The sequence below is a fragment of the Arvicanthis niloticus genome, chromosome 21 (assembly GCF_011762505.2).
Source record: "Arvicanthis niloticus isolate mArvNil1 chromosome 21, mArvNil1.pat.X, whole genome shotgun sequence".
Taxonomy (NCBI): Eukaryota; Metazoa; Chordata; class Mammalia; order Rodentia; family Muridae; genus Arvicanthis; species Arvicanthis niloticus.
In genome coordinates, this window is record NC_047678.1 from 39,104,636 (window position 1) to 39,122,997 (window position 18,362).

Here is an 18,362-nt window from a genome sequence, read left to right on the forward strand (position 1 = left end):
GTGACATCTGACAAATTTAATTGTCACAGATAAGATGGTTCTATGGGTGGCTAGCTGGTAGGAGCAGAGCTACCTGCTAGGGGTGCAGGGATGCTGAGGTGCTTTGAGATTTCTCTCGTAGCTGGAGAGTTGGGGAGAGCTACTGGAAGGAGGGCTGTTATTTTCTCATCAGGTCCTCTGACAGGTGACTTGAGTGTCGCGTGACCAGCTTACTCTCTAGCAACCTGCCCAAGAAAGTGAAAACCAGGCAGAAGCCCACCTCAGAGGCCAGGCTGAAATTCCCTCACTGCATCTGTTCTCCAGGGGAACCAAGGCTCCTCCTTCTCTGAGAAGCATCAAATAGTTCCTGGGAGCTATTTAAAGCCACTGTACTATAAGAGCTGACAGTCACAGCTTATGAATTAAGCGCCATGTATAAAGCATAACGGTAGCTATCCATTAGTAGAAACAGAATCTGTCCTGCATCAGATTCAGCAACTGATGGCCTGAGGGCACCGGCCACCGCCAAGGCCTCCTCGGACTTGGGTTTGCCCTCAGACTGTTCTGGAGGGCTGCAGAGGCTCCTGTTCATGCCTTCACATCTTCCACTCAGAGGTATTCTAGAGAGTACCTCAAAATACCCTTGTGCTTGGAACACCTTGACCTTTTCTTCCTACACAGAGGAACTGGGTCTCCGTGTTGCAGCAGCCGGGCTGCTCCAGTGGCTGGTTTCTACCCAGTTCTGCTGCATCCTTACACAGGCCTCACTACGTCATCGTGAGGTATTTGCACCTGTTTTAGCTCACTTTGTTCCAAACAATAGAAGAGCCAATCTCCCCTCCCACTGAGTGAACGGAGAAATTGTTGTTCTTCAGAGTGAAAGTCTGAGGTTTGCTTGGGTCCCGGTTTCCTGTTGACCCTCTAAGCTTCCTTACAATGTGTCCTGTTTTGGCTCCATGTTCAGACGAGTCTGTCCCATTAGGATACCGAGACCATTGCCAGGTCACCATGAAGAAGTGCTTTGATTTCACTACGTTCTAGGGAAGTTTCAGAGTCTCACTGGGATGACTGGTATAATAAGACTGGGTCACATGGTCCTGTGTTAGTGGGCTGCGAATGCGATTGAGTGCCCCTTCTGCTGGTGGACTGAGCATCGTGGGTGGGGTGTCTGCCACAGCATCATTTTCCCATCTACCAGAGAAGAAATTAGAGCTCAGAGCTGGCAACACAGCTAAAGTCTCACAGCCAGTGACAGATGGGCTCTTCTCTCCTGCTGCCCCTGCTCAGCATGTTGATAAAGGAAGACGTTGTTTCCACCCAGGCCACACCTTACTTCTGTCCCATCTTAAACATCTGCCTAGCCTTGTCCTACCTGACCATCAGTGACATCCTGGAAGTGACAGGATAGGAGCAAGGGCTGCCACAGACAGAAGGGAGAATGTCTGTCTCTCTGCTAAGCTCCCTGTGAGCTCTGATCTCCAGACATAGGAGCTGGGGCAATCTGAAAGTTTGCATGGCCTCTCCTCGGCCTGTGCTCCTGTGGGTGAGGTTCAAGCACAGAGTGCTTTCTCGGGGTCAGTATGGAGAGGAGGTGAATGTCTTCTGCTCAGCACATGTTGGGGAGTAGCCCCCCCCCCAGGCCCCACCTTTATCAGAGGACGTGTTGGCAGCTGATGACTGCTGAGAGTGGGAGGGTCACTCTCCTTTGTGGCTGCTAGTAGGTTTCTTATGGATGGCCACAGGCCATGCACATGTGAGCATCACCAAATAACAGCAGAATGGTACAAATAAAGGCGTGGAGCTGGGGAGAGGGATACAGTGAGGGGCAGCAGAGGGAGCTGGATGAGGTGGATGGATATGAACAGTATAGATTATATAAGGGTGTGGAATAAAAATATCCGTTTGATGTTTTCATTTTAATTATCTGCTGAGCTGTGTTGCTGCCTCCTTCCCTGGAGGCCCTCATCTAGAAGGTTCCAGGTAAGGGAGCTGCCTTCTGGCTCCAAAGGCAACAGAAGGCAGTGGATGGAGCCACATAGTGAGGAGAAACTCAAAGAGACAAAAGCAAAACCCTCTCCTCAGGTAAACAGGCCTTCAGAATGTGGGGCAGAGACCTCTGGAGTGGGCGGTGCTTTCAGCCCTTATTCATGAAGCCATGGTAGGGGAAGAGGTTAGACCTCATGCCAAGGAAAACTCTCACTGGTTTTTCCAAAAAGTTTATAAAGCTCTTCTGATGAAGGAGCTGACGGTTGGGACCCAGAGGTGGACAGATACATCAGTTCATAGCTACGGTTCACCCGCCAACTGCACAGACGTTGGTCTCTCCACGCACAGTCACACTACAGTTGTTCCCTCTGGGCTAAAGATGAGCCAGGCAGATGGGACACTGACCTGGTCCTGCACCCAGACCAGGGTCTGTTCCGTGGATTAAAACGTGTGCTGAAAATGGTGTCTGGCAGGTGGCACCCTGAGCCTTAGGCAACTCTGAAGCCTCCACAATGCCAAGGTGGAAGGCGGCTGTGGTGAAAGCAAGTGGTGTCCTGGACAGCATATTCACTGCCAACATGGTCTCAGAAGACAGCTCGGGTCAGAACACACAGCGTATGGAGCCAAGCTAGGCCGGATTGGAATCTTAGTTTCAGACAATTAATCGCCATTGTGGCAAGCTGCCCTGTTTGTTGATTCTTCCTTTTCTTTATCTGAGCAGTGGAGACCGTGAGACTTACCTCACAGCCTCCAGATTAAATAAAAACGGCTCGGCTTCGAGAAGTTACAAGTTGAACATTCAACACTCTTGGTTCAGAGCTGTTTCAGATGTCAAAAGCTTTAGACTCAGGACGCCCAACTTGAACCTGCAAATGTCTTTCCATCCCCCTCCTCCTCTGGTCTCCTCGGTGTGTCTTCACTGCAAGGCATGTAGAGTCCACTTTCCAGCCTCAGGTTTTTATGAGGAGGCTGGAAGCAACCTGAGGAAAAGTGATGCTGGTAGCCCAGGAGGGATTTTACCCACCAGAGGTAGGTAGTCCTCCAGACTTCCCCCAAACCCCTACTCCGAGCTACAAGTGGCACTTAGGTATCCAGTAGGTCAGCAGATCAAGGCCCACTCTTGCCTGTGATTTTCCTCAGAGGTCCATCCCGGGAAGACATTTCCCATCCAAGGGCAGGAAGTCTCACAAGCGTCTCAGCATCTGAGAGATGTAGACTTTTTAAGAAGCTCATTGTGACTTTCAAATACAGCTTAGAACCACCATGGAGAGGAGTTTCAATGGGGGATTATCTACATTAGTGTGGTCTGTGGATATCTGTGGGAGGTTGTCTGATTGCCTTAACTAATTTGAAAAGACACAGCCTGAAGGTGGGCAGCACCAGTTACTAGCTGGGGGCCCTAGACTCTGTAAGAGCAGAGAAAGCTAGCTGAGCACTGAGCATGCCGGCATGCGTGCATCCATTCTCTCTGTTCTTGATTAAGTTGGCTGAGCACTAAGCATGCATCCATTCTCTCTGCTCTCAACTATCCATGTGATGATGTAACTACCTGACTTAGGCTCCCAAAATGATGGGGACAGTACCTTGGAATTTTAAACTCAATAAACTTTCTTCCCTAAGTTGCATTTTACAAGTTTTTTTTTTTTTAAATACAGCCACAAAAATAAAACCAGCAAAAATGCTTAACACAGTGCCCACTTCAAATATGGTCAGAGTTCAGTGTCCCCTTGGTTTCCAGGCAGTTCGAGCAGGTTGAGGCTCTCACTCTGAGGCAACATGAACACCATAGGCATCTATCAACATCTACGGGTGAAAGAGCCAAAGAGATTTGAGAACAATTTCCTGGGTCCTCTCAAGAACCTAAAATATCAAATCCAGGCATTTCCAGGTTCCCAATTCCTCCCCCTGAGAAACACTGTAGGGAAAAGGGGGGCTTGAGCCTGCTGTTCAGTGTCCCAGTCCTCAGTCCTGGAGATTTATGGGAGCAATGCCTCCATCCTCCTCCTCTGAGCATACAAAGAAAACACTCAGAAACAACAACGGAATGAATCCTGTTTTAAGAGGCACTTAAGTGAATTAAAATCAATATGCATGCAAGCGTGCTGTGGGAGCTGGCGTCCGGGACGTTTTACTGGTAGAATTCTCCGTTTTAGAAGATATGGATCTCTGTAGGACAGGAAGGTCATGAGGAAGTGTCTCTGCCTTGCAAGGCGTTCTAGGATGTGAGGATTAGAAAACCTGTGAGCACATTCCCTCAGAGTCCGACATCAAGTGGCTGTCTCCATGGGTGAGGCACAGAGAGAAGATGGCGAGATGGAAGATGTGTTGTGTGGTGCTTTTCTTATATAGAGTTACCCATCCCATCTTGTGTGCAGATTGCCCAAATACTCAGAGAGTAAGCACACTTTATTCTTAGAACCAGTTGTTCCTCCTCCCTTCTGCCAGGCCAGACATCCTCCTGTCAACAACAACCGGATTACAAAGGCACATGGCCCAATAAAGGGCATTGTGGATACTCTATGGATAATTATTCTTAAACAAGAAATTAAACAAAAGTATGTAAAAATGGAAAACTTACCTGTTTGATATATAAGATTTAGTTTATCACAGCTGTTTCCTGCTGTAGCAAGATAAAAAAATTAGGATGGATGGATGGATGATGGATGCATGATGGATGGATGGATGGATGGGTGGATGGATGGATGGATGGATGATGGATGAATGATGGGTGGATGGATGCTGAATGGATAGATAAATGAATGGATAGACAGATGGATGGATGGACAGATTTTCTCTGGAACAACCAAGAGTTGTTCAGACTAGAGTTCAGTTCTCTGAGTTGCCTACAGAGTTTTGCTCTGAATGCACCCAACCTCACCTGACTCCCTGCCATCAGGGCATGGTGTGCAGAGAACTTGTTACCCAAGGTCTCTGTCTGAGGACTCACAGTCTGGGATGACCATCATTGCACAGGGGCAGAGTTATCACCATAGTTACGTGCCAGCAAAGGTTCCAGTGGTCCTCCTCCACTGGGTAGCATGTGCAATAACCTCCAAGTTGATAGTTGCCACCTTAGCCTTGAGATCAGGAGTCTCATGGATGACTCCTTCCCAGAGATTACACTCACACTCAGAATTCTTCCTAAAAAGTCTCATGTTGAGCTGGTGTGATGAAATCTGGAGATTCAGGAGGCAGAGGCAGGAGGAATTTGAGTTCAGGTCTAGCCTTAGCTACATAGTGAGACCCTTCTTGAGGACACAAGAGTCCGGCACTAGAGAAGAGGGCCTGAGGTCCACTGGAGGACCTTAACATTTGTCTAACTTTCTAGGGTTTTAACTTGAGAGCCCATAAGGACCACGCAGAGAGCTTTCTAACAATGCATACCCAGGCTGCCTGCTTTGATTTAGTGGGGTCCCACAGGCACCTCCATGTGGTTAACAAAGCTCTCTCTGGGCCACCATCATCGTCTTCCCTGTAGCCTCAAATAGATTAGAGAGGTACTACCGTCTGGCGAGTCACAGCTCTCCACCAGAGCCTGGGGTTTGGTGAGAGCAGCATGCACTTAATGTCCTTATCATGTCCTCAGGCAGGACCTGTGCACAGCTGGTCCTCCCAGAAGAGTCCAATCCTGGTTAGGAATCAGTGACAGGTGTTCAGGTTCATCACCTCTGAACGCTGTTAAGCAAAAGGAACGTGAAATGCTCAGAGGTCACAAGCAGGGTGGGAGAGGTGACTACAGTCATTTCAGAGCATCCCTTCAAGACAAATCCCACAGCGTGTGCACACCACCTTTCACTCTGCATCTCTTCCCAGACAAGATGCATTCTCCCTTGTGTTTACCTGTTCTGCACATCTCACATAAATGGAGCGGAGTGTGTGATGTGGACCCCATGACTGGTTGCTTTCACTTTACCTTTGAATTTCAAGCAACACCTATGCTGTGATATGTGTCAGCACTTTCTCAAGGTTGAACGCTATTCCATTCCTTGGAAACTGCATGCTTTGTCTACTCATTGATCAGCTGGTAGAGCCCAGACTGTTTTCTTCTGTATTAAAAGGTGTTAATGATGTTTCCTTAAAGACAGGCATCCCTTCTCAGCCATCAATCACGGGGCCCTCTGTTCTGTGCTTGGTGTTTGCAGGCATTGGCTAAAAGAACCACGAGTGAGTTTGTGAATGAATGCATGAATGAATTAATTAATGAATGACACTTTGACGGATGCAAAGACAGAGCATAAAGCAATGGCAGAGGACAAGACACCATCTGTGTATTACCTGTGATATTTGGCAAAGCCTAAGTCTCACTGACAAAATGTTCAAATGAGAAGTCTCTCCTCACACCCTTGCTGTGCCCTGTTCTAGATCCACGAGGCTGGGGTGTATCAGGACATGGGAATTTACATTTAAAGAAATGGCGCAGAGAGGCAGGTCTGAGCATCGACATTTGGCATCCATATGCCCACTCGGTCCTCCAGCACCGGTTAGAACACCTTTACACTCCAGTTTCTTTCTTGTAAATTGAGAATTAAGAGGGAATCAAAGTCCTCAGACAATGGAGTTTATACACTGCCTGGCATGTGGCGAGCCATTGCTGGGCAGAGCCCATCTGTGAAAACCACCCACATCCTTCAGCCCTGGTTAGGACACCAGGGGGTCATCTCAGGCAGGTGCTATGACTTCATCCGACAGGTGATAAAATTCAGGCTTCCAGAAAGCATAGTTTATTTACATGATGACACACATAGCTGTTGCACATCTGAACCAACAGTCAAAGCCTACCTGTGAATGCCAAAACACGCTCGCTTCCTAAGCTGCAGGCCCACATATGTTTCACCGACAGGATTTTCTCAGGCCCTGTCAGGGGAGTGGACCTCTCAGCTGCTTTGTCATTGAAGAGAGCTTCTGGTGTCTTCTCCAGGAGTAACCCCTCTTTCTGTTCATCCAGGTTGCTAGAAGCTTTGCTTGCCTCTGGCTCCTCTGTTAATTAGGGAGTTTGGGCTGAAACACCTCCAAATAGAACCCCCATCAAAGGATGCTAAGAAAAGGATCTTAGAGGAACATCAAACTGCTAGGCGGACATGGAGACCTGAGGGTCATTTTCAGTTTGGCAAACACATGTCGAAACTAGAAAATGCAAAGTCAGAACTCCAAGTCTAACTTGACTCTTAGAGTAATCCCACCGTGGAACTCACAGACATTCTGTTTCCAAAGACTGCTCCATTGGTGGCCGAGTAAGACCCTTCTCAAAGTCTAAAATCAAACCCTCCTGTGAATGAGAGGAAGGAGGCCAAAAGGCCAGAGAGGCTCACTGGCTTCCTTGTCTGAACTTCCAAACACCCCCACATTGTTACAGAGTCTGGAACCTGGCTCTGCTGGCTGTGTGCCCAGAACCGGGGCAGCCAAGGTATGTCTGGAAAAGATGGCTTCTTCATGGCGAGCATCCCTCATGCCAGGCAGAGCAGCAAAAGGAGCTGCGCTGTTTACAATCCCCTCACATGAGGCTTCCACAAGCCAAGCCTGCTCACTCAATAAATGCAAAGTCAAGAGCTATTGAGTGCCAGGCACTGAGAGCATGCATGTGCACACTACAGTGCTTCCCATCATTGTGTTGTGGTCTTGTTCTTTGTTTGTTTAATGTTAATTGATGGTTTCCTATGTCGAGCATAACGTGTATTGCTATGAAATTTCAATTGGAACGCAATTCCCTGTGATCTCCAGAGAGGAACCTTGTCAGCTTCCCTTGCTAGCTTAGGAAAAATGAGGCTGGGCGAAGGGCCCCTTAGTCAGTCGGCCTCAAGACCAGTCCAAGATTTCATAGTCAAAATATTTTCAAAAGATTTTGTTGGGACTTTGCTTTCAAAATAAATAAAAACTGGTGAAAATAGGTTGGCTTTATTTAAAATCATTTGGTATTTTTATTATGACTTTCAAAGATATCAAGGTAAAAGCTTGACGGTGTAATTAGCTTCTTTAAAACAGCACTGCTGGAACCACAGAGATGGCTCAGGGGTTAAGAGCACTTGTCGCTCTTTCAGCGGACCACGGTTCAATTCCCAGTACTCACATGGCAGTTCTCAACCACTGTAACTCCAGTCCCATGTCCTTTTCTGGCCTCTGAGGGTACCAGGCATGCACACAGTACACATACATACATGTAGATAAAATACACATACACATAAAATAACAAAATAAATAAATCTGTTTTTAAGTAAAATATTATAACATTGCTCTGATTAATGAAACAAAAAAAGTGACCGAGTATTGGGCAAATAGCTACTGAGTGGAAATTTTCATAATATGTGATACCCTAATCCTCTGCCTTTTAAAAGTGTGTACGTGTGTGTGTGTGTGTGTGTGTGTGTGCGCGCACGCGCACATGCCATGGACTACATGTGAATGTCAGAACATAGCCTGTAGTAGTCAGCGCTCTCCTTCCCCAGGTGGGTCCTGGGGATTAAACTCTTGGTTTTCAGGCTTGGCAACAAACGACTTTACCCACTGAGCCATCCTGCCAGCCCAGTCTCCTTTGCCTGGAATACATGAGACCCAGTTTCAGAACACATTCCTACATGCAGAGGGTCAGGGAAGAAAGAATGAATGAATGAACGCTCACCCAGGTCCCATAACCCAAGTCTCGTCAGAGCCATGCATTCAATAGAGTGTAGTCTCTCCTGTGCGAGTCCAAATCCAGGTAAGTTAACCATGATGGTTAAGACCTCAAGCATTACTTTAAACTTAGCTCTAGTTCTGTCCTCGGCAGCTGCCTCAGATGGAAGTGGGCAGGCAGAGTGGAGACTTGGTTTCAGAGCTCCAGCCCATCACAGCTGGGACGACCAAACTCTCGAGGATGCGATGGCCTCACTGAGGCCCTCCCACGCCTCTGTCCTCCACACAGTCCAGCCATCTGTTGACATTTTCCATTTCAGGAGGAGATGGGCATTTCCTGTGAGCTACTGGAATCGGACTTCCTCAAGTGCAGTGTGGGATTTCCTTTCATGAGGTCAAAGTCTAAGGTAAGGTCTTGGCCAAAGTGGGTGCTTCCTAGACCATAGTACCCCAGTTCTTTCCATTAATCACTTATTGCTGCACACACACACACACACATACACATGCATACTCATATATACACACACATATATGCATACTCACACATATGCACACATGCATGCACACACATATCTACACTCACATATGCACACATGCATGCACACACAAATATGCACATACTCACACATATGCACACATGCACACTCACACACATTTGCACGCACACACACACACACACCACTTCATATACATATATCAAGTAACAGAAAACAGACTTCATTGAGAAACCCGCGCAATCAAACCGAAAACGCATCTGGTTGTCTCTCCTGGTGGAATGTGAGTTTCACCAACATGTATTAACTCTGAAAATGTCATAAAGTCAATAGAATAATGACTATGGGAATATTGATTTCCTGTTTCTGCTGTAGAAGCCATAAACATAAATAACCATATTATATTTCATTTTTTTAAAAATTCCACATACAGATGTCAAGACCACAAGCAATACTAAACTCAGAGGTGAGGGGATGGAGAGGAGAGTAGAAAACCCAGCAAGTTACACAAGGACTGAGCTCCCCCTACCTGTGGCCCCACTCATACTCTCTTGTCCTCAAACCTTGGGGTCATCAGGTGCCAGGACACCTGCTCAGCTGCAGGACTACACTTCAGTCTCATTCTGATTGGCAGTGAGCTTCTGTCACTCACGTCCAGCTCTCACTCCGATTGGCAGTGGGCTTCTGTCACGTCCAGCTCTCACTCCGATTGGCAGTGGGCTTCTGTCACTCACGTCCAGCTCTCACTCCGATTGGCAGTGGGCTTCTGTCACTCACGTCCAGCTCTCACTCCGATTGGCAGTGGGCTTCTGTCACTCACGTCCAGCTCTCACTCCGATTGGCAGTGGCCTGTGCCCTCGTCTCCCTTCAGTCTTTAGTATGGTTGACTTAACTCAGCTGGGACAAGATCCTTGGCTGTTTTCATTCCTCATAAACCAAGTTCCTCTGCGGCAGAGATTTCTGCCTAGAAAGGGGTTGCCTGTGGCCATCATAGATAATGGTTTGATTTAAGGGTCTGTGCCCATAGCTCTCAAGTAGCATTCAGTTTCACAGAGTTCGACATCTCCGAAAAGCATGCAATTGCCTCGAATTTATTTGAGTGGAAACCAAATAATTGAGATACAATCCACAATCTTTCATCGTTTGCTGGAGTTGAAGACCATCTTGTAAACATCATGGCTGCTGAGAGATGTAAACTTGGCAAAGGCTGGGAAGATGGTGGGATGGAGGCAGAGACTCCTGGCTTTGCAGTTTCAATGTGCCACTTGCTCTAAGACTTCCTGTGGCTGAAAGGAGTGATGTGCACCTTCCTGGGGCTTGGGGAGTTCTGCTGAGGAAATCTTCTGACACCCAAAAATCAGATATAGTTTCAAAAATAGCATTTGAGCTAATTTTTGAGCTATGCAGATGAGCTTCCAGGGGTTACAAACTGCAAACCATTCTAGAAAACATAGTTTAAAAAGTATAGAATGCTTGTGGGTAAAAAATGTGCTTTCTTTCTTTCTCCCTAGTATGAATTCAGTGTCATCTTTGATACAAGCCACCTGTCTGGGGAAGAGGAAATTCTCAGCTTCATTGTGACTGCTCAGAGGTAAAAGGGCCTTAAACAGACTTCCCACTCAAAAAAATAAAAAAATAAAATAAAAAAAAAAACATTATAGGATGGGGAAAGGACATACCTTGGGTGTCCCTGGGATTCAGGGAATTCAGAAATGGCTACTCAGTGATAAATCCCCATAGCACTGGGTGGGATCAGACCTCTGAGGGTGCTCAATAGGTTCTGCTCACTACTATGACCAAATAAGAAAGCTCAAGGAAGGAGAGCTTTGTATTGGCTCACAGATAAAGGGGATACAGTCCATCTTGGCTGGGAACTCCTGGAAGGAGGCTGCTCTGGGCAGCAGGCAGATGCTTGCTCACAGCTAAGTGGTCCAGTGATCAGAGAGAGAGAGTTGGGAATGAAAACAGACAACTGCACAGTGGCAGTACCCTCACAGACAGGCCCAGAGGTGTCTCCTGGGTAACCATAAATCTACTCAAGCTTAGATCAAATCCGGTTGGAACTGTTATCCCTGGTCACCACTTCTAACCAAGCATGGGAAGCCTGAGGGGCAGCTTGTCACTGGGAAGTCCACAACTGAGGAAAGGCAGGCCTGCTGAGGTGACACTCTAATTCAAGGTCATATAATTAATTGGTCAGCTCCTGCTTGACTATGTTTTACAAATCAGACAGATGTTCTCTGAGGTTTGTCAGGCTAGGTCATCTGATTCTTGGGGACACATGTTTAATCATTTGGCAGAGTAGGGAAAGCCACCCACAGACTGGGGCTTGGTGAGGCTAGTTGTCAGGGACACTCCAGTAGTGTGCCTAGAAAACAGAAGTGTCCCAGAAGCCAGGTGGACAGACAGTGAAGGGAATGGAGCGGGTGGTAACTTCTCCCCTTAGGAATGTGTATAGCGATGAGTGCCTGAGCTAGCCTGTGGGTTTATGAGCTACCTCCTTGAGCTACAACCCACACTTGAATCGAAGCAGCATTGGGATATCAAATGGCTAGCCTCACCAATGAAGGAAGCACCATTAGGTCAGTGAGTGTGAACAGACAGACTTTGATGAAGTTCAGGCAGGTGTGGTTGGACACTCAAAACAACATATTCATTTACATTTCTAGTTGTACAGCCGGAGAAATGGCTCAGCAGTTACGAGAGTGTGCTACTCTGGCTGAGGACCTGCGCTCGGTTCCCAGAACCCAGGCTGGCCAACGTACAACTGTCTGTAGGTCAGGCTTCTGTGGATCTGACACCCTCTTATAGCTCACATTCACACACACACACACACACACTCAAACACACACACACACACTCAAACACACACATACTCACACACACTCAAACACACACATACACTCAAACACAATACACATACATACACACACTCACACATGCATACACACATACACTCAAACACAATACACACACATACTCACATACACACACATTCAGACATACACACTTGGACACATACAGACATACACACATACACATTCACACACACACACATACACACACTCAAATGCAGTATACATACATACTCACACACATACACACAAACACTCAAACACAACACACACACACACACATACACACTTTAAGATAACTTTAAAGTTTCTGGTTGACAATATGTTGCAAAGACGGTCCAAGAGTCCCATGTACCATTTACTCAGCTAATACTGTCATTCGGACTCATGGATTTCAACTTTCTTTCTACATAGATTTTCTTTTCTTGACTGTCTGAAAACAAGGTGTAGAGACCATGCCCCTCGACCCATAAATGCTCCCTGAGAATTCCCCCAAGAACAAAACCACATGTGACTGTCAAACTCGGGAATTTGAAACTGTGGTCCAGTTTCACCACGTGTCTGAGTAGTGTCTTCGCAGATATTTCCCATAGATTCTCAAGAGTGAGTTAAGAGTGAGTTCAAAGTCACATGATCACCCCTGGGATCAAATAAGAACAGGCAGTTTCCATTTCTGCAGCTAGAAGGCCAGAGAGATTCTAGGGTGATGGTAGTGGGGTGTCTCCATGCTGAAGCACAAAGCATGTCACTGAAGGTCCATAGTGCATCTTGCTGTGCCATGCCCATGTGAGCCGTAGACATGGGAGTGAACAGCATGTGAGCATCCCTAGATGGAGGGTGGGGGACAAACATGGCAATGAGAGATGGAGCTGAAAGAGGAGCAGGTTTGAGTCAGAGGCCAGAAGCAGGCTCAGAAACTCTAAACTACATTCTGACAACCATGAGGAGTCTCTAAGTTTTTGAAGAGTTCGGCAGCCCCAGTTTCATTTCTATGGCTGTGATGAAATACCTTGACAGAGAGCAATTTAGGGGAGAAAGGGACATATTTGGTTGATGATTCCGGGTTACAGTTCATTGTAGCAGTTGAAGTCACATTTCGGGCACTTGAAGCATTAGTCCCATAGTCAATAACAGAGAGGAAAGAAGGAATGTGTGCTCACTTGCTAGGCTGTGTTCATCTGGACTTCTCCACTCTTATATGGTTCAAAACCTCCTGCCTAAGGAATGTTGATGCCCACAGTGGGCGGAATCTTTACACACTACTTTAAGATGCCCCCCCACACACACACACATACACATTCACAGACCAACAAGGTGTAGAGTATCCCTTACAGAGACTTTCCCAAGTGATTCTAGGTTGTCTAGTGTCTAACATTAAAGCTGGCGAGCACACTGACACAATGTAACAGCTCAGTACTTCACAAGATTGCTGTGTTGAATTCAGAGAGGCAGATACCCACTAAAACTGGAATCCAACTGCCATTTCTTAGAGCCACAGAAAACAAAGCACTGTCGGACAGACCCAGCATTGTGCTGTCTGTCCTTCAACACCTAGGCCAGGCAATGGTCATCAGAAGGAACAGGACATGGAAAGGATTTCCTTGTCAAAAGAAAATGACACCACCTGCCTCTAGCCCCACTCCCAGAGAGAGCAGGGGTCAGAAGCACAGCAGTGTAAGCTTCCTTTCTTCTCTTAGAATGACATGTCCACTAGCCAGTGCTGTGCTGGGCACAGTGGAAACACCTGGGAGCTTTGACATCCTCTGATGCCTGATGCAACCCCTCCCACTCCTGGGATTTGGATTCAGTTAGTCTGGAGTAAGAACTGAACATTGGAGTTTGGGGAAAGACTCAAATGCGTTTAATTAACGTACAAGGTCCACCATCTGCGTAGTCCTGAATTCTCCTGAGCACGTCACTGCTCAGTAAACACGTTAGGTACCTGCCATATACCAGTTACAGTGTTAAATGTAGGTTATATTTTTAAAATACCCACAACCTACTAAAGTTTTAAAAAAAAAAATTCACAAACATTAGTATAAGAATCTCCAGTTAATTCTTTAGATCGTAAATGTTAAGGAGTGTGTATAACCTTTTAAACATACTGGATTGTTCCACATACTTCCTTCTCTTGTAGATTTTGTGGAAATCTGATCTGCCCAACCCCAAAGAGCTCTCCTAACACTTGACTCCCTGCCACAACAGGCAGATCCCTAAAGCTCCTTATCTCCAGCCTGACAGTTAAAGTATCAGTCATTCTTCTCTTCCATCACCACCCTTTGAAGGACACTTGCCTACTTATAGCTTTCAGGGAACATCAAACTGAGACTAAACAGTGTTTCCTGACCTCTCATCTCCACCATCAGCAGCTCGGCCTGGCAGCCCACTTGGAGAAGTCCCAGCACATTGGAGCTTAAGGAATAGCAGAAAGTTGTTTGATGTTTGGTCTCTTTATCTCAGCTTTTCAACTTGGCTCATTCTGGAGCCGTTGCTTGATGACAGATCAAACCGTTATTGGGTGCAAGCTGCCAGCAGCCCCAAGTAGCTGGACAGATGACAGGGCAAGAGATGACTCTTCCATCAAGAGTGAACTATTCAGGCCTGGAAGGATGCTGCATGTCGGGAGAACGGGGACCAGAATTGTACCAACTGCACTGATACGGAAAGTCACCTCTGGGCTACCCCTGCACTGATTCCAAAGCTTCGATTACTCCCTGGGAAAGGCAGGATAAGGAATCTAGTCATGTGGGTCCCTGCTCCTGCTGTCATGTGCTGTGGCTACCTTGTGAGGGACTGATGTCATCTCTTGTGCGGAAGACAGATGTAGATCCAGGGGCAGTGGCAATGGCCCTGCATGGTCAGAGTCATGGAGCACCATTGTCTCAGAACAATAGGAGAGAGGGGGAAGGGATGTGAGAGCTATTTTAGTACTGTTGCCATTCAACACTTGCTGGTGGAAGAGGAAGACATCGGGCCAAGGGGAGGACGGCAGAGCAGCTGAGGTCAGCAGATGTTTGGGAGCTATGTCTAGGGCAGTGGGTAAGAGAAACCCTGCCCAAACTTTGCTCAGAGAGTCTGGGACCTCACAGGTTCCATCTAGAGAGGGCAAGCTTCACTTTCAGCTAGGACCTCCTGTTCATTCTATGTGACAGAGCCAACCTTAAGTATTCCATTGGTTTAACAAATCATACCCAAGAGCCATGTCTCCTCCCAAGGCAGCCACTTGCCATAAGCACCCCAGTCCTGACTGAGGTTTAGTGATCTAGTGAATCAAAGTGAGTAGAGCCCTGGCTTGGAATTCCATTGAGCTGTCTAGAAGGTCGGCTCCTTCTGGCTCATAGCGGGACTGTAAGATGTCTGAGCTCTTCCCATAGGTCCAGAGTGGTGAATTCCTCTGCCCGTGGACTTCTGGTGAGATGTCCATGAACCTCCTTCCTGGCAACCATGTTCTAACTTTGATGGTCACTGTTCATGCTAGCTAGTTTTAACATTCAACTTGGCACAACCTGCTACCTGAGAAAGGAGTCTCAGTTGAGGGATTCCCTTGATCAGATTAGCCTATGGACATGGCTTTGTTGATGTGGGAAGAGTTAGCCCGCTGTGGGCACAGCCTTCCCCGGGCAGGGCATCCTGAACCATGTAAAACAGGAGAAAGCTACATGAGAGTGAGCAGGTAATGTGGGTGCATTCATGCCTCTGCTCTTCACTGCCTGTGTGATGTGTTAAGTTCCTACCTTGACTTCCCTTGATGATGGACTGTAGCCTGCAAGTGTGAGACAGATAAGCCCCTTCCTCCCCTGAGATGTCTTTGTTTGGGGTATCTTATCCCCACAGTAGAAATGTATGTAGAACACTATTTAGGAAGCAAACCAAGAGACCCACATGCAACAGGGTATTCACCAGCAGCATGCCATCACATAGCCATCGGGAACAGTGAAATCATGGCTCCTGCCTGCCCACCCCCTCTCCAGTTGCAGCCTTCTCTGGTAGAAGCCTACTAACCTGTGTGACCAGAAGGTGCTGGAGAATTTCTGTCCTTTCTTCCACCACAGCAGTTCTCAGGGGTCTCTATGTCCTCAGGTGGGACATCCAACAAGATGCATGTTCTGGCCTGCTTCCCAAAGTCCTCCCCCACAGTGAGCCTGAGTTTCAGCTGCCTCCAGCATGCACCTGTTGGGCAGCAAGCCTCTGGTGCCTGCCTCCCTTTCCTGGTCTCTTTATTTTAGTATCTATCGGTGTTTCCTGGGTCACCTCCCATATGTACTACTTGCCCCGCCCCCTTGTACATACTGAATGGGGACAGATTAGGTGAGTTTGGAGAATGTAAGAATTGATGTGCGCCCCGGGGGGGGGGGCAGGCAAACCAGCTGCTAAATGGCTTGCACTGACCACTGCCCCATCCTTCTTCTCTTCCCCCACACAGCGGCAACACGGAGCGCTCTGAAGCCCTGCATGACAACACTCTCACACTGACAGTGCCACTGGTGCATGAAGTGGACACGTCCATCACTGGGTAAGTATCCAGAACACAGGACACCTTGCAGTGGAGTGCTACACCGCTCCTAATTTGCAAGCATCATAGCCAAGAACAACCGGCTTTGCCACCTCCCTCCCTACCAGCCTGAGAAAGCAGGAAGAAGGTGTGTCTGTCTGTGGTGGCCCATATCCACCTCCCTCTCCTTTTCCCTTCCATCAGTCCCAGCCACCCAGACACATAGCGAGTAGCATGGGAAATTTGCTGGTAAGTTCTCTGAACATTCTGTGTGTCTTAATGTGCACCTATTCCTGCCTCCTGACATACACTCTCATGTGTGCTGTATACACCCCAGAATGCTGTACAGGAGCAGGTCCTGTGGTTACGGGATTTCAATACCAGCTAAAAGCTGCAGAGCTGATGCTTGGCACCGAATGTTCCTTATATCCTACCTCACGGGAAGGCCGCCCTTCCAATCAGCTCCATAGTCCCTGCCTCTCATATTTCTGTTACGTCCTTGAGCACAGCCAGAAAGGGCTCTGCCCAAGGAGCTTTCACAAAAGCAATAGCAGCCCATCCAGGTGAAGTGACAGCCATTCTGTGCCACCAGTTTTGTTGGAAAGCAGGGCTGTTGGCTGTGTCTGCAGGGACCTGAAGCAACCTGGGTCAGCCTTCAGCCAGAGCTTAGAAAACTGAGAATTCAGTCCTTTGTCTCCAGCTTCAGCAAATAGATTATGTGTCCCTCTCTGATAGCAGCGAGGCTGGTGGGGGAGGGGGGAGCGTCACACAGTTGGTTTAGATCAAACGGGAACTCAAGGAATTCTTAGCCCAAATGCAAGCTGAACTCTCTGAAAGTTCAGTTTCTTGCGTCTCCGTTTTCAAGTGGTCTGGATCTACGCCTTGGTCCAGAAGAGAAGTGTGGCTTATAGAGGGAGGGGCCACCCCTGCAGTAGCTGGACTCTGCTGGGAACCAGCAAAGTGAGCCTCCTGTATTCCTCTTTGGCGTTCCATAGCATGGCTCATAGACATGAGGCATTGACGGGATGGATCTGCAAAATGGCATATATTGCCTGTGTTCACAGTTTTGTTTTTACCTATGCTTTATCCATCTTGTCTAAGGGATTGTACAAAATGCCCAGAACCAGGCCTTGTCCTTAGGGATGAAGTAGAAACACCTCCCACACACACTTGATCATGTTGTCAAGGCCTTAGGAGACCTCAATGTGAGGTGTTAACTGTCCCCATGAAACCATCAGTTAAACAAATGAGTGTGCCTCTGATCTTTCCAGGGATGGGAAATCAGGCAAGTTTAAATTTATTATCCATAAAATGCCTGTTTCTTTTTCATTTTTAGTGCATTTATTATGTGTGTGTATGTGCAGGCATGCAGGGACCATGTTGTATGGAGGTGAGAGGCCAACTTGCAGGAGTCAGCTCTCTCCTTCCACCATGTGGGTCCCTGGGATTGAACTCAGGTCATCAGCCTTTGTGGCAATCACCTTCAACCCCTCAGCCATCTTGCAAGCCCCTGAAATACTCAATTTTTAATAAGCATGGGCGTCTGACAGATATAAATAAATATGCTTTTTAAATTGAATTTGTTATGGTTTTGGTTGCCAAATATATAATTTACTTACATTTATTTCTCAAAAGCTTGTTATCAGCATAATCTACAGAAATGCCTTTCAAATGACAAGCAAAATGTATGATTTTATAATTAAGGGTTTTTTTTTTTTTGCTGTTTGGGGGGGTTGTTAGGTTGGGGTTTTTTTGGGGGGTTGATTTGGTTTTGTTTTGTTTTTTTAGATTTTTGTTGGTTTTACTTTCTGTATCTTTTGAGTTTCAAAACCTTGTTTTAGAAATGTAATTGGAAGGATGGCTGGAGAGATGGCTCAGTCAGCAAAGTACTTGTAAAGTAAAATCATGAAGAACTGAGTCCTCATCCCTGGGACCCCTGTAAGAAGCCAT

The 18,362-nt window shown here is 47.1% G+C and overlaps 1 protein-coding gene across 2 annotated transcripts in view; it reads left to right on the plus strand.

The window, feature by feature from the left end:
* Itga9 (integrin subunit alpha 9) overlaps positions 1 to 18,362 on the plus strand; it is a 295,010-nt gene that overhangs the window by 217,039 nt on the left and 59,609 nt on the right. For both annotated transcript variants that reach the window (XM_034484311.2, XM_076917769.1), the window contains 3 exons: positions 8,892 to 8,978; positions 10,577 to 10,656; positions 16,344 to 16,433. In XM_034484311.2, the coding sequence (XP_034340202.1) occupies positions 8,892 to 8,978; positions 10,577 to 10,656; positions 16,344 to 16,433 (257 nt within the window). The remainder of the gene's footprint in view (positions 1 to 8,891; positions 8,979 to 10,576; positions 10,657 to 16,343; positions 16,434 to 18,362) is intronic.